General features: G+C 50.9%; 1 protein-coding gene across 3 annotated transcripts in view; it reads right to left on the reverse strand.

Moving 5' to 3' along the window:
• WDR25 (WD repeat domain 25) overlaps positions 1–16,729 on the reverse strand; it is a 177,585-nt gene that overhangs the window by 68,013 nt on the left and 92,843 nt on the right. For all 3 annotated transcript variants that reach the window (XR_013216909.1, XM_077269513.1, XM_077269505.1), the window contains exon 4: positions 1,979–2,109. Coding sequence is in view for 2 of the 3 variants with exons in the window: in XM_077269513.1 (XP_077125628.1) it covers positions 1,979–2,109 (131 nt within the window). In the remaining variant the exon portion in view is untranslated. The remainder of the gene's footprint in view (positions 1–1,978; positions 2,110–16,729) is intronic.

A 16,729-nucleotide genomic window follows, 5' to 3' on the forward strand; every position in this document is an offset into this window, starting at 1 on the left:
ATAAGTAGGGGCTCTCTTCCACTTGGGTTTTTTTGGAAGCTACGTGGTTGGACATTATGGCTAATGCAGCCACTCAGCAGGGCAAAAATAGGACGACTCGTCAGGGCACGTTCCTAAATCCAGTCACTTCTAGCGATTTGTGGGGGGACAGACCACCGCCGCTTGGATCTTGCTTGTACATGGTATTAATAGAACGTCAAAGTCTATGAGGAATCCACTGTAATGTCTTAATCATAAAGGATGCGGGATAGCCAGATGTGGCCAAAAATATCCACTTTATGGTAATCATGTAGATGGAGTCCCATCTTATGTCGGTGCCATTCTCTGCAAGATCCTCCCCTTCAGCATGATAAGATGGATGAGTTGGAAAAAGCATTCAACCCTTTAGTCCAAGAATGGTGGGGACAACATGGAGTCAGCCGACGATATGGGTCATCACGCCCCTATGTAACCTTTGCTCCACACGTTCCCTTCTCTAGCGTCTCTATACAATGTGGCTTGGCTACTAACGCACATCTTTTATGATTCAACCCTTGAGCATGATTGGGTATCTACAAATAGGAATAGATTAGACCCCAGATGGACTCGGACCCCTCCTGCCACAGCCCTCAGTCTGGAGGGGCCAAGTGTTCCCCAGTTTAACACGACTTATATAAAAAGGTGTTTATTTTCAGATTAGCAAAAAAAATGAACATACCATCACCAGAACAAGCGAGACCTCGGCCAGAACTTTATCTGGGTTTGTCAAGCCAACATGATGGTAATTAGTGGCGCGTCCACGGTAATTAATCAGGATTATTCCTGCCCAGTATAATTCAGCTCAGGACTGTGGCCAAATATTCCTCGCCTTTGATCATGAAATGCTTGTGATCATTCACCACACAACTGGCATTCGGCTCGTGGAGGATCCATGGCGCGGACAATTATGGAGGGATGAGCGGTGGAGGGGCATTTGGCGAGGAATCACTAATGTGAAACTTTAAAGCTGTTAAAAGAGTTAACGGTGTCTATGATCGGGTATGGGAGAATACAGAGGCAAACTGAAAAACCTTAGAAATATTGTAGCAAAAGAGACAAAAAAAATCGTACACTGTACAGGTAAGTCCTCCCTCTTCTGGCTCATGGATGATGGCTTCTCAACTACAAACTTATGACATTTGGGTACATGGAAAAGGTTGTCTATTGTATATTAAGGCCATCTATGGTATATCTTAGACCCTGCACCAGACCCCTACATTAATTTCAGACCTCAGACGAGACCGCTAAAAGAATTTGAGTCCGTAACCCAAACGCCTATTTTAATATCAGACCTCAAAAGTGACATCTGAGCCAGTGCTTGTCGCCTTTACTTCCGCATCGGTCGTTGAGGAACTATACGCTAGCCCTACGTAACTACCGGAACATGTCACAACCTCAGCTCACCAGATCCCCACAATGAAACATTATTTCTCCTGCCACATCGGATTTTGAATACAACTCGCAGCCGTCCCTGAATCATGAAGATACAAAGAACAAATAATGGAAAACTGAAAAAAAAAAGAGAATAAATAAATAAAAATGTAATCATTAGCAAAGTAGTTACTATGACGACGCCTCTGAAGTTACAATTTACCAATTTGCATATATTGCACAGAGGAGCGCGCCTTTGTCGACCCTTTTATTTCCTTGCGCTTCTTTTTTTCTTGCATAGATTGATATTGAAAGAAGTTCTAACAAAGCGGAAGAAAATGTCTCTGCTTTTATATTTAAAGGGGAACTAAAAAAAACCACAACAAAAAACGGTTGAACCAAGTTTTATGATGTGTAAATAATACAGATACTAGAAGGGTGCACAGACTTTATTTTTCCCACATATAACTTAACAATGCCGATACTTGGACAGGCGGCACAAATACTGTACTGTTTCTAGACTTGCAGCACCCTATAAAGTGGACCCAATGCCAGAAACAGGGCAGCAATTAATGAACCAATAACTTACCTTATCCACCCGTACGTCATAGGCCATTATCACAGGAGAAAATCCTCCACATAGGAACAGATTCGGGTCACATGGGTGAAACCGTACGGCACTAATTCTGCAGTCATTCTTGGCAGTGAACAGATCTTTCCCTGCAACAATAAAAAAGTGCAAATGACTAAATAACTTAACAGCTTCTTTAATTAACCCATTATTAAAATAGTAAGTGTATACATTCAGGTACATTTTTATTTTTTTTTCATCCATGCTTCAAATTAAGAGCAAATTGCATTCAATCCCGAGTTTTAATGTACAAAACTAAACGTGTGAACGGACTCACTTAATTTCCCCAAGGAAAATTGCATTGCGATATTAAAGAAAGGGGGGGGCACCGTTACCATGCCGACACTGCTTGAGATGTAATTATGTATGGAATTATGAGAGCACAGTTCGATACAAAAAGTTTATTAACAAAACCTTTAGCACAATGTCTGACAGCTGAGGAAGACTGCGCCATATAAACGGTGGTATAAGACTCGGCGCCCACTGTAATTTATAACGGCTTTCGAGCCTAATTACAGCTTGTGTTCGCTGCGACATGTTCTGATGTCACAATCCGCCCTCCTGGCAATTTTATTAACTACTTCCAACATCAGATTTACACCCTATACAGGGCTCCAAATCTCCTGCAAAGACAGAGGAAAGACTGAAACTCTAGTAGTTTGCAGCCACCCCTAGAGGGAGCTCATCATGGGCCCATGTGACATCATCACATCAAACACCACTAGAGGGAGCTCATCATTTGCCTATGTGACAACATCACATCAAACACCACTAAAGGGAGCTCCTCATGGATCCATATGACATCACATCAGACACCACTACAGGGAGCTCATCATGTGTCCATGTGACATGATCACGAGATACCACTAGAGGGAGCTCATCATGTGTCCATGTGACATCATCACATCAGACACCACTACAGGGAGATCACCATAGGTTCATGTGACATGATCACGAGATACCACTAGAGGGAGCTCATCATTTGTCTATGTGACTTCACATCAGACAACACTATAGGGAGCTCATCATGTGTCCTTGTCACATGAACACGAGATACCACCAGGGGGAGCTCATCATGGGTCCATGTGACATCACATCAGACACCACTAGAGGGAGCTAATCATTTGTCCATGTGACAACATCTCATCAGACACCACTAGAGGAAGCTCATAATTTGTCCATGTGATATCACCACATCAGAAACCACTAGAGGGAGCGCATCATGGGTCCATGTGACATCACATCATACCCCACTAGAGGGAGCTCATCATTTGTCCATGTGACAACATCACATCAGACACCATCACATCAGACACCACTAGAGGGAGCTCATCATGGGTTCATGTGACATCACATTAGACACCACTAGAGGGAGCACATCATGGATCCATGTGACATCACATCAGACACCACTGCAGGGAGCTCATCATGTGTCCAGACACCACTACAGGGAGCTCATCATGTGTCCATCATCATAACATCAGACACCACTACAGGGAGATCATCATGGGTTCATGTGACATCACATCAGACACCACTAGAGGAAGCTCATAATTTGTCCATGTGATATCACCACATCAGAAACCACTAGAGAAAGCTCATCATGGATCCATGTGACATCACATCAGACACCACTAGAGGGAGCTCATCATTTGCCCATATGATATCACCATATCAGAAACCACTAGAGTGAGCTCATCATGGGTCCATGTGACATCACATCAGACACCACTAGAGGGAGCTCATCATTTGTCCATGTGACATCACATCATACCCCACTAGAGGGAGCTCATCATTTGTCCATGTGACAACATCACATCAGACACCACTAGAGGGAGCTCATCATGGGTTCATGTGACATCACATCAGACACCACTAGAGGTAGCTCACCATGTATCCATGTGACATCACATCAGACACCACTAGAGGGAGCTCATCATGGATCCATGTGACATCACATCAGACATCACTACAGGGAGCTCATCATGTGTCCAGACACCACTACAGGGAGCTCATCATGTGTCCATCATCGTCACATCAGACACCACTACAGGGAGATCATCATGGGATCATGTGACATCACATCAGACACCACTAGAGGAAGCTCATAATTTGTCCATGTGATATCACCACATCAGAAACCAATAGAGGGAGCTCATCATGGATCCATGTGACATCACATCAGACACCACTAGAGATAGCTCACCATGTATCCATGTGACATCACATCAGACACCACTACAGGGAGATCATCATGGGTCCATGTGACATCACATCAGGCACCATTAGAAGGAGCTCATCATGGGTCCATGAGATATCATCACATCAGACACCACTAGAGGGAGCTCACCATGTATCCATGTGACATCACATCAGACATCACTACTGGGAGCTCATCATGTGTCCATGTGACATCATCACATGATACCACTAGAGGGAGCTCATCATGGGTCCATGATATATCACCACATCAGACACCACTAGAGGGAGCTTATCAATTGTCCATGTGACAAATTCACATCAGACACCACTAGAGGTAGCTCACCATGTATCCATGTGACATCACATCAGACATCACTACTGGGAGCTCATCATGTGTCCATGTGACATCATCACATGATACCACTAGAGGGAGCTCATAATGGGTCTATGTGACATCACATCAGACACCACTAGAGGGAGCTAATCATTTGTCCACGTGACATCACATCACATCAGACACCACTACTAGAGGAGGCTCATTTGTCCATGTGACATCACATCAAACACCACTAGAGGGAGCTCATCATGGGTCCATGAGATATCATCACATCACACACCACTAGAGAGAGCTCATCATGGGTCCATGTGATATCACCACATCAGACACCACTAGAGGTAGCTCATCGTGTGTCCATATGACATCATCACATGAGACACCACTGTAGGGAGCTCATCATGGGTCCATGTGACATCATCACATCAGCATCAGACTTGGATTTTTGTTTTGGTTTTTTTAAATTAACTTTGGCACTGAAAAAATGCAAGAAAGTTGAGTCCCATACACTGACCACCCCACATAGACGTCGACATCGGCACCATTCAGATAAACCTTGACAAAGGCCAGTGAGACTGAAGAGACCATCAACCTTTCTTGCATTTTTTCAGTGCCACAGTGACTCATACTTTTTACCTCAGGTCATCCTTTTGGGCACATATAATTTCCAGTTGATCAGACCATTTATTTCCCTATGGCTGATGTAAAGACAGAAAAAGCTGAAATATTGTTTTTTTGGGCTAAGCTTCATTTGTAAGCCAGTACATTCTACCCATTGAGACAGAATAGGGGGATGGCTTAGCACAGCGCCTACACAAATTGGAGAAGAAAGCTCTATGCCTAGATCTGGAGCTTGCGGGACTACAGGAGGGGCTCTGAAATTGGGCCATTGGTGCAGTATTCAGAATTTAGCTCATTACATTTGGTAAATGAAGAAGTTTTATGTCACAGATTTACCTCTAGAAATGCATAGGAGAAGGGGCAGCACCGATTACCTGCCAAGGTCTCTGAACAAATGCACTACAGGATGCAGCCAGCCCATGTAGCAAAAAAGTTGGCAACACAGGTGCAAAATACTAAATAGACAGCCACTCACAACCTACCAATTAATGGAGGGGGTGACTGCTTAGTATATGCTTGCACAATAAAGGCCTGTATGGGGCTCTGTTCTCATGCAGGTAAGGCCTCTTTCACACGTCCTGTTATTTCCGGTACCGGAGAAACCGGTACCGGAGATATCCGTGTCCGTATGTCCGTGTGCTCAAGTGGCACATCAGTGTGGCACACGTGCGGCATCCGTGTGCCGCCTGAGGACCACACGGACCGTGCAGGAGAGACAGCGCTACACTAAGCGCTGTCCCCCCCGCTGTGGTGTCAGTGAATATTCCCTGACTGTAATGAGCGGGCCCACGTGACCGCTCACACAGGAGAAGCTGCCAGCGCGGAGAGGACAGAGGAGACATCGCGGGAGCTAGGTGAGTATTTCTGCGGCAAGGGGCCAGGCGGCGCACTGAGGGGGGAGGCGGGGGGCACATGCAAAATTTATTTTTCACAAAAAAAAAAAACAACTTGATCTTTCATCTCTTCTCTCCTGCGGGGAGAAGAGATGAATTCCGCCTTCAGCACCACAGCGGGGGGGACAGCGCTTACTGTAGCGCTGTCTCTCCTGCGGGCGGTACGTGCACACGGAGGAGAGTGCACACTGTTCTCCGTGTGCACTAGTGTTGAGCGATACTTTCCGATATCGGAAAGTATCGGAATCGGAAAGTATCGGCCGATACCGTCACAGTATCGGAATCCAATCCGATACCGATACCCGATCCCAATGCAAGTCAATGGGACGAAAATATCGGAATTAAAATAAACCCTTTATACACTTGTAGGTTCATTCTACATGAAGGAAAACAACTAAGAATAATGTAGGATGTATTGGGGGACGTGGCGGAGACATTAAAGGCACAGAGGTTTAGCCCAATCTAATAGAATAGCAGGATTTTTTTTTTTTTTTTATGACGTTCGGCGTTAGAAAGAATTTGACTATGTTATTTTTTTTTTTTATGTCAGATATTGATGTTTCACTACTTCCACGCCCTTCACCTTCTTTTTTACTTCTCCCACGCTTTCTTCTTCATTATCCTCATCATCAGCTTCTTTGACATCAACTTCTTCACCTTCTTCATCTTCTTCTTCATCTTCTACCTATTATTTTTTGGGTTACATTGTTCATATTCTTTTTATTTTACTATTATCTTCATCATATTCTACTTCTTCATCATATTCTTATTTGTGACAGGCATTCCCGTAGTTGTTATCTATAAAAGTTTGAAGATTACACCTTCCGTTCTGCCTGTCACAAAACAGTTACATTTGTCCGCGTTCAGTTTGGCCTGCAGCATCAGGCTTTATCCAGGGGCACCACGAGGAGGAACGGACTCACCCCCATACACTGCTTAGTCTTCTTCTGCTTATAATTTACATAATATTTTTTGCTCTGATATTTTGTGTTATGCTTAATGTCCTTCTGCTCTTTGTTCTGCAGCCTCTTGTTCTTCTGCTTCTCGGTCTTCCAGGTCGTCGTCGTCTCCAGGGTCGTCGTCTCCGGGGTCGTCGTCATCGGGGTCGTCTCCGGGGTCGTCGTCATCGGGGTGGTCTTCAGGGTCATCGTCTCCAGGGTCGTCGTCATCACGGTGGTTGTCGTCTCTGGTGTCGTCGTCATCTTAGGGGTGGTCTTCCGGGTCATCGTGTTTAGTCTCTTGAACTTGGAAATGCAGCAGAAGGTACAAGAAGGCTGAGAGAATGCCGAGAACCAGCTGATGGAACTGGAGCTCAGATGGCTACCCGAAGGTCCAAGAGCCAATGGAACGACCGAGGACCAGCTGACGTTACTGGAACCCGGTTACTAAGCAGGAGGTACCCGTGCTGAAAGCACTACCAAGGACCACCTGACGTTGGTGGAACTCAGATACCCAGAGGGAGGCACCTAAGCCAAAGGCTCTGCCCGGAACCAGCTGACGGTACTGGAACCAGGATGGGGAGCAGAAGGTACAAGAGCAAAAGACACTGCCGAGAACCAGCTGACGGTGCTGGAACCCGGATGGGTAGCCGAAGGTCCAAGAGCCAATGGAACTACCGAGGACCAGCTGACGTTACTGGAACCCGGTTACTAAGCAGGAGGTACCCGTGCCTGAAAGCACTACCAAGGACCACCTGACGTTGGTGGAACTCGGATACCAAAGGGAGGCACCTAAGCCAAAGGCTCTGCCCGGAACCAGCTGACGGTACTGGAACCAGGATGGGGAGCAGAAGGTACAAGAGCAAGTGTCTGCGTGGCTTTTGCAGGACACGATGCCGGCTGCACAGCAGGGGAACAGCTGGCGGTGCTGAACCCCACTGACACATTGGCTGGTGTTTTTCTCTGTGCAGCTAGCACATCTGGGCCCCAACTGGCGGTGTGTTAGAGCCCAGGGACAGCAGGAGAAGGAGGAGGAGCAGGAGCAGGGGGAGGGGAGTGTAGGCCGAAGCCTGCACTGGCGGCAGCTTTGGGTGTGTTGTGTCTGCGTGGCGGTCGCAGGACACGTTGCCGGCTACACAGCAGGGGAACAGCTGGCGGTGCTGGACCCCACTGACACATTGGCGAGGTGTTTGGCTCTGTGCAGCCAGCACTTCCGGACAGCAACGAGCGGTGTTGTAGCCCGGGCTCTGCAGGGGGAGCAGAGTGTAGGCCGAAGCCTACTTGAACCAATTTCAAAGGTAACCTTTAACCCCCCCTCAGGGGTTACAAAGTAGAAGAGCCACAGCTTATGCAGCAGTAGTGCTGCGCAAGTCAAAGGTTGCTCTTGTAATTTTTCTCCTTGCACACGCTGAATGGAACACGTATAACATTTAGCCCTTTATACAGTCAAACTGTGTAATGGAGGCGAGAGTTCCCTTTGTAATGAGACGCAGCACAGATGTCAAGAATCCCACCTTGGTGCTGGGTGCAGCCTCCTGAGCGTTGTTATTTGCTGTACAGGAGTCTGCGCTGTCGTGTTATCCCCTGGCCTAGCGCCGTTAGCGCTGCCCATCTTCTGACATCATTTAATGTCGGCCGTTGCGGTTCGCGATGACCATGAATCCCAGCCCCGCAGTGTCTTAACATTGTTAAAACACTGCGGGGCTGGGATTCAGGGCCTGGCGCAGCACATATGTTCGCCTCTCACACGCGGGTCCTTACACCCGCTTCAGACTGTGCGGCGTCATCTGATCCCTTATCGCATGCCACGGCCATGAAGCCGCACAGTCTGAAGAAGGCGGAAGGAGAGGAGGGACAGGCGAACTGATGCACTGATCCTGCCCATCAATCACACCCTCGCAGTCCCAATAAATAAGACACCGAGGGGCGTTGTGTGGGTCAGGGCGGCCGCAGAGGCGCAGCCAGCCAAACAATGATGCCAGAAGACGGGCAGCGCTACCAAGGGGGTTGCAGCGTGTCATTACAAAGGAAAGTCACACCCCCGGGACGGTTAAATGGTCACACAGAGGACACATTTCAGACGTGTTTTCAGTTCCACATGTGCGAGGAGAATACGTTTATGAGCCACCTTGCACACATGCAGCATTACCGCTGTACAAGGTGGCTGGATAACGTAAAAACGCCTGGGGGAGGGGGGACAGGTTCCCTTCAATTTCAGTTCTTGTGTCTGCGTGGCTTTTGCAGGACACGTTGCCGGCTGCACAGCAGGGGAACAGCTGGCGGTGCTGGACCCCACTGACACATTGGCTGGTGTTTTTCTCTGTGCAGCTAGCACATCTGGGCAAAAACTGGCGGTGTGTTAGAGCCCAGGGACAGCAGGAGGAGGAGCAGGAGGAGGAGGAGCAGGGGGAGGGGAGTGTAGGCCGAAGCCTGCACAGGCGGCAGCTTTGGGTGTGTTGTGTCTGCGTGGCTTTTGCAGGACACGTTGCCGGCTACACAGCAGGGGAACAGCTGGCGGTGCTGGACCCCACTGACACATTGGCGAGGTGTTTGGCTCTGTGCAGCCAGCACTTCCGGACAGCAACTAGCGTTGTTGGAGCCCGGGCTCTGCAGGGGGAGCAGAGTGTAGGCCGAAGCCTAATTGAACCGATTTCAAAAGTCACCTTTAACCCCCCCTCAGGGGTTACAAAGTAGAAGAGCCACAGCTTATGCAGCAGTAGTGCTGCGCAAGTCAAAGGTTGCTCTTGTAATTTTTCTCCTTGCACACGCTGAATGGAACACGTATAACATTTAGCCCTTTATACAGTCAAACTGTGTAATGGAGGCGAGAGTTCCCTTTGTAATGAGACGCAGCACAGATGTCAAGAATCCCACCTTGGTGCTGGGTGCAGCCTCCTGAGCGTTGTTATTTGCTGTACAGGAGTCTGCGCTGTCGTGTTATCCCCTGGCCTAGCGCCGTTAGCGCTGCCCATCTTCTGACATCATTTAATGTCGGCCGTTGCGGTTCGCGATGACCATGAATCCCAGCCCCGCAGTGTCTTAACATTGTTAAAACACTGCGGGGCTGGGATTCAGGGCCTGGCGCAGCACATATGTTCGCCTCTCACACGCGGGTCCTTACACCCGCTTCAGACTGTGCGGCGTCATCTGATCCCTTATCGCATGCCACGGCCATGAAGCCGCACAGTCTGAAGAAGGCGGAAGGAGAGGAGGGACAGGCGAACTGATGCACTGATCCTGCCCATCAATCACACCCTCGCAGTCCCAATAAATAAGACACCGAGGGGCGTTGTGTGGGTCAGGGCGGCCGCAGAGGCGCAGCCAGCCAAACAATGATGCCAGAAGACGGGCAGCGCTACCAAGGGGGTTGCAGCGTGTCATTACAAAGGAAAGTCACACCCCCGGGACGGTTAAATGGTCACACAGAGGACACATTTCAGACGTGTTTTCAGTTCCACATGTGCGAGGAGAATACGTTTATGAGCCACCTTGCACACATGCAGCATTACCGCTGTACAAGGTGGCTGGATAACGTAAAAACGCCTGGGGGAGGGGGGACAGGTTCCCTTCAATTTCAGTTCTTGTGTCTGCGTGGCTTTTGCAGGACACGTTGCCGGCTGCACAGCAGGGGAACAGCTGGCGGTGCTGGACCCCACTGACACATTGGCTGGTGTTTTTCTCTGTGCAGCTAGCACATCTGGGCAAAAACTGGCGGTGTGTTAGAGCCCAGGGACAGCAGGAGGAGGAGCAGGAGGAGGAGGAGCAGGGGGAGGGGAGTGTAGGCCGAAGCCTGCACAGGCGGCAGCTTTGGGTGTGTTGTGTCTGCGTGGCTTTTGCAGGACACGTTGCCGGCTACACAGCAGGGGAACAGCTGGCGGTGCTGGACCCCACTGACACATTGGCGAGGTGTTTGGCTCTGTGCAGCCAGCACTTCCGGACAGCAACTAGCGTTGTTGGAGCCCGGGCTCTGCAGGGGGAGCAGAGTGTAGGCCGAAGCCTAATTGAACCGATTTCAAAAGTCACCTTTAACCCCCCCTCAGGGGTTACAAAGTAGAAGAGCCACAGCTTATGCAGCAGTAGTGCTGCGCAAGTCAAAGGTTGCTCTTGTAATTTTTCTCCTTGCACACGCTGAATGGAACACGTATAACATTTAGCCCTTTATACAGTCAAACTGTGTAATGGAGGCGAGAGTTCCCTTTGTAATGAGACGCAGCACAGATGTCAAGAATCCCACCTTGGTGCTGGGTGCAGCCTCCTGAGCGTTGTTATTTGCTGTACAGGAGTCTGCGCTGTCGTGTTATCCCCTGGCCTAGCGCCGTTAGCGCTGCCCATCTTCTGACATCATTTAATGTCGGCCGTTGCGGTTCGCGATGACCATGAATCCCAGCCCCGCAGTGTCTTAACATTGTTAAAACACTGCGGGGCTGGGATTCAGGGCCTGGCGCAGCACATATGTTCGCCTCTCACACGCGGGTCCTTACACCCGCTTCAGACTGTGCGGCGTCATCTGATCCCTTATCGCATGCCACGGCCATGAAGCCGCACAGTCTGAAGAAGGCGGAAGGAGAGGAGGGACAGGCGAACTGATGCACTGATCCTGCCCATCAATCACACCCTCGCAGTCCCAATAAATAAGACACCGAGGGGCGTTGTGTGGGTCAGGGCGGCCGCAGAGGCGCAGCCAGCCAAACAATGATGCCAGAAGACGGGCAGCGCTACCAAGGGGGTTGCAGCGTGTCATTACAAAGGAAAGTCACACCCCCGGGACGGTTAAATGGTCACACAGAGGACACATTTCAGACGTGTTTTCAGTTCCACATGTGCGAGGAGAATACGTTTATGAGCCACCTTGCACACATGCAGCATTACCGCTGTACAAGGTGGCTGGATAACGTAAAAACGCCTGGGGGAGGGGGGACAGGTTCCCTTCAATTTCAGTTCTTGTGTCTGCGTGGCTTTTGCAGGACACGTTGCCGGCTGCACAGCAGGGGAACAGCTGGCGGTGCTGGACCCCACTGACACATTGGCTGGTGTTTTTCTCTGTGCAGCTAGCACATCTGGGCAAAAACTGGCGGTGTGTTAGAGCCCAGGGACAGCAGGAGGAGGAGCAGGAGGAGGAGGAGCAGGGGGAGGGGAGTGTAGGCCGAAGCCTGCACAGGCGGCAGCTTTGGGTGTGTTGTGTCTGCGTGGCTTTTGCAGGACACGTTGCCGGCTACACAGCAGGGGAACAGCTGGCGGTGCTGGACCCCACTGACACATTGGCGAGGTGTTTGGCTCTGTGCAGCCAGCACTTCCGGACAGCAACTAGCGTTGTTGGAGCCCGGGCTCTGCAGGGGGAGCAGAGTGTAGGCCGAAGCCTAATTGAACCGATTTCAAAAGTCACCTTTAACCCCCCCTCAGGGGTTACAAAGTAGAAGAGCCACAGCTTATGCAGCAGTAGTGCTGCGCAAGTCAAAGGTTGCTCTTGTAATTTTTCTCCTTGCACACGCTGAATGGAACACGTATAACATTTAGCCCTTTATACAGTCAAACTGTGTAATGGAGGCGAGAGTTCCCTTTGTAATGAGACGCAGCACAGATGTCAAGAATCCCACCTTGGTGCTGGGTGCAGCCTCCTGAGCGTTGTTATTTGCTGTACAGGAGTCTGCGCTGTCGTGTTATCCCCTGGCCTAGCGCCGTTAGCGCTGCCCATCTTCTGACATCATTTAATGTCGGCCGTTGCGGTTCGCGATGACCATGAATCCCAGCCCCGCAGTGTCTTAACATTGTTAAAACACTGCGGGGCTGGGATTCAGGGCCTGGCGCAGCACATATGTTCGCCTCTCACACGCGGGTCCTTACACCCGCTTCAGACTGTGCGGCGTCATCTGATCCCTTATCGCATGCCACGGCCATGAAGCCGCACAGTCTGAAGAAGGCGGAAGGAGAGGAGGGACAGGCGAACTGATGCACTGATCCTGCCCATCAATCACACCCTCGCAGTCCCAATAAATAAGACACCGAGGGGCGTTGTGTGGGTCAGGGCGGCCGCAGAGGCGCAGCCAGCCAAACAATGATGCCAGAAGACGGGCAGCGCTACCAAGGGGGTTGCAGCGTGTCATTACAAAGGAAAGTCACACCCCCGGGACGGTTAAATGGTCACACAGAGGACACATTTCAGACGTGTTTTCAGTTCCACATGTGCGAGGAGAATACGTTTATGAGCCACCTTGCACACATGCAGCATTACCGCTGTACAAGGTGGCTGGATAACGTAAAAACGCCTGGGGGAGGGGGGACAGGTTCCCTTCAATTTCAGTTCTTGTGTCTGCGTGGCTTTTGCAGGACACGTTGCCGGCTGCACAGCAGGGGAACAGCTGGCGGTGCTGGACCCCACTGACACATTGGCTGGTGTTTTTCTCTGTGCAGCTAGCACATCTGGGCAAAAACTGGCGGTGTGTTAGAGCCCAGGGACAGCAGGAGGAGGAGCAGGAGGAGGAGGAGCAGGGGGAGGGGAGTGTAGGCCGAAGCCTGCACAGGCGGCAGCTTTGGGTGTGTTGTGTCTGCGTGGCTTTTGCAGGACACGTTGCCGGCTACACAGCAGGGGAACAGCTGGCGGTGCTGGACCCCACTGACACATTGGCGAGGTGTTTGGCTCTGTGCAGCCAGCACTTCCGGACAGCAACTAGCGTTGTTGGAGCCCGGGCTCTGCAGGTGGAGCAGAGTGTAGGCCGAAGCCTAATTGAACCGATTTCAAAAGTCACCTTTAACCCCCCCTCAGGGGTTACAAAGTAGAAGAGCCACAGCTTATGCAGCAGTAGTGCTGCGCAAGTCAAAGGTTGCTCTTGTAATTTTTCTCCTTGCACACGCTGAATGGAACACGTATAACATTTAGCCCTTTATACAGTCAAACTGTGTAATGGAGGCGAGAGTTCCCTTTGTAATGAGACGCAGCACAGATGTCAAGAATCCCACCTTGGTGCTGGGTGCAGCCTCCTGAGCGTTGTTATTTGCTGTACAGGAGTCTGCGCTGTCGTGTTATCCCCTGGCCTAGCGCCGTTAGCGCTGCCCATCTTCTGACATCATTTAATGTCGGCCGTTGCGGTTCGCGATGACCATGAATCCCAGCCCCGCAGTGTCTTAACATTGTTAAAACACTGCGGGGCTGGGATTCAGGGCCTGGCGCAGCACATATGTTCGCCTCTCACACGCGGGTCCTTACACCCGCTTCAGACTGTGCGGCGTCATCTGATCCCTTATCGCATGCCACGGCCATGAAGCCGCACAGTCTGAAGAAGGCGGAAGGAGAGGAGGGACAGGCGAACTGATGCACTGATCCTGCCCATCAATCACACCCTCGCAGTCCCAATAAATAAGACACCGAGGGGCGTTGTGTGGGTCAGGGCGGCCGCAGAGGCGCAGCCAGCCAAACAATGATGCCAGAAGACGGGCAGCGCTACCAAGGGGGTTGCAGCGTGTCATTACAAAGGAAAGTCACACCCCCGGGACGGTTAAATGGTCACACAGAGGACACATTTCAGACGTGTTTTCAGTTCCACATGTGCGAGGAGAATACGTTTATGAGCCACCTTGCACACATGCAGCATTACCGCTGTACAAGGTGGCTGGATAACGTAAAAACGCCTGGGGGAGGGGGGACAGGTTCCCTTCAATTTCAGTTCTTGTGTCTGCGTGGCTTTTGCAGGACACGTTGCCGGCTGCACAGCAGGGGAACAGCTGGCGGTGCTGGACCCCACTGACACATTGGCTGGTGTTTTTCTCTGTGCAGCTAGCACATCTGGGCAAAAACTGGCGGTGTGTTAGAGCCCAGGGACAGCAGGAGGAGGAGCAGGAGGAGGAGGAGCAGGGGGAGGGGAGTGTAGGCCGAAGCCTGCACAGGCGGCAGCTTTGGGTGTGTTGTGTCTGCGTGGCTTTTGCAGGACACGTTGCCGGCTACACAGCAGGGGAACAGCTGGCGGTGCTGGACCCCACTGACACATTGGCGAGGTGTTTGGCTCTGTGCAGCCAGCACTTCCGGACAGCAACTAGCGTTGTTGGAGCCCGGGCTCTGCAGGTGGAGCAGAGTGTAGGCCGAAGCCTAATTGAACCGATTTCAAAAGTCACCTTTAACCCCCCCTCAGGGGTTACAAAGTAGAAGAGCCACAGCTTATGCAGCAGTAGTGCTGCGCAAGTCAAAGGTTGCTCTTGTAATTTTTCTCCTTGCACACGCTGAATGGAACACGTATAACATTTAGCCCTTTATACAGTCAAACTGTGTAATGGAGGCGAGAGTTCCCTTTGTAATGAGACGCAGCACAGATGTCAAGAATCCCACCTTGGTGCTGGGTGCAGCCTCCTGAGCGTTGTTATTTGCTGTACAGGAGTCTGCGCTGTCGTGTTATCCCCTGGCCTAGCGCCGTTAGCGCTGCCCATCTTCTGACATCATTTAATGTCGGCCGTTGCGGTTCGCGATGACCATGAATCCCAGCCCCGCAGTGTCTTAACATTGTTAAAACACTGCGGGGCTGGGATTCAGGGCCTGGCGCAGCACATATGTTCGCCTCTCACACGCGGGTCCTTACACCCGCTTCAGACTGTGCGGCGTCATCTGATCCCTTATCGCATGCCACGGCCATGAAGCCGCACAGTCTGAAGAAGGCGGAAGGAGAGGAGGGACAGGCGAACTGATGCACTGATCCTGCCCATCAATCACACCCTCGCAGTCCCAATAAATAAGACACCGAGGGGCGTTGTGTGGGTCAGGGCGGCCGCAGAGGCGCAGCCAGCCAAACAATGATGCCAGAAGACGGGCAGCGCTACCAAGGAGCTTGTTGCGTGTGTCAATACAAAGTCAAATCACACCTGAGGGACGTTTTAATGGTCACAGAGGACACATTTTAGACGTGTTCACTTCAACATGGGCAAGGAGAATAAGTTTCTGAGCCACCTTGAACACATGCAGCATTACTGCTGTTCAAGGTAGCTGTAAAACATAGAAACACCTGGGGGAGGGGGGACAGGTTCCCTTCAATTTCAGTTCTTGTGTCTGCGTGGCGGTCGCAGGACACGTTGCCGGCTACACAGCAGGGGAACAGCTGGCGGTGCTGAACCCCACTGACACATTGGCTGGTGTTTTTCTCTGTGCAGCTAGCACATCTGGGCAAAAACTGGCGGTGTTAGAGCCCAGGGTCAGCAGGAGGAGCAGGGGGAGCGGAGTGTAGGCCGAAGCCTGCACTCGAGCAAGTTGAAAGGAAACCTTTAACACCCCCCCCCCCAGGCGTTTGTAGCTGAAAGAGCCATTGTGTACAGCACTAATGCTGGAAAAGGTAAACTTAGCTCTTTTAATTATGGTCCTTGTACATGCGGAACCAAACATTTATGAAATGTGTCTCCTCACAGCGTTAAACCGTCCGGTAGGTGGAACTTTCCTTTGTCGTGTGACGCAGCACAGCCATCATTTTTACCCCCTTGGTGCCGTGCGCCCACTCCTCAGCGTTGTTTGAATCTGTCCCGGAGCCTGCGCTGTTAGGTTAGCCCTTGGCCATGCACACATGTTGCGCTGCCCGTCTTCTGACCTCATTTGGTGTCAGGCTGGCTGCGCCTGTGCGGGTGCGCTGGCCGAGATCCCGCCTCGCAGTGTCGTCTAATGTAATCCCACCGCGGGCCTGTGATCCGTGCCCGTGCGCAGTGCATATCCTGTCCTCTCACTCCCCTCCCTACGGCTTTTTCAGACTGTGCGTTG

This window comes from Ranitomeya variabilis, chromosome 1 (assembly GCF_051348905.1).
Source record: "Ranitomeya variabilis isolate aRanVar5 chromosome 1, aRanVar5.hap1, whole genome shotgun sequence".
NCBI classification, from domain to species: Eukaryota; Metazoa; Chordata; class Amphibia; order Anura; family Dendrobatidae; genus Ranitomeya; species Ranitomeya variabilis.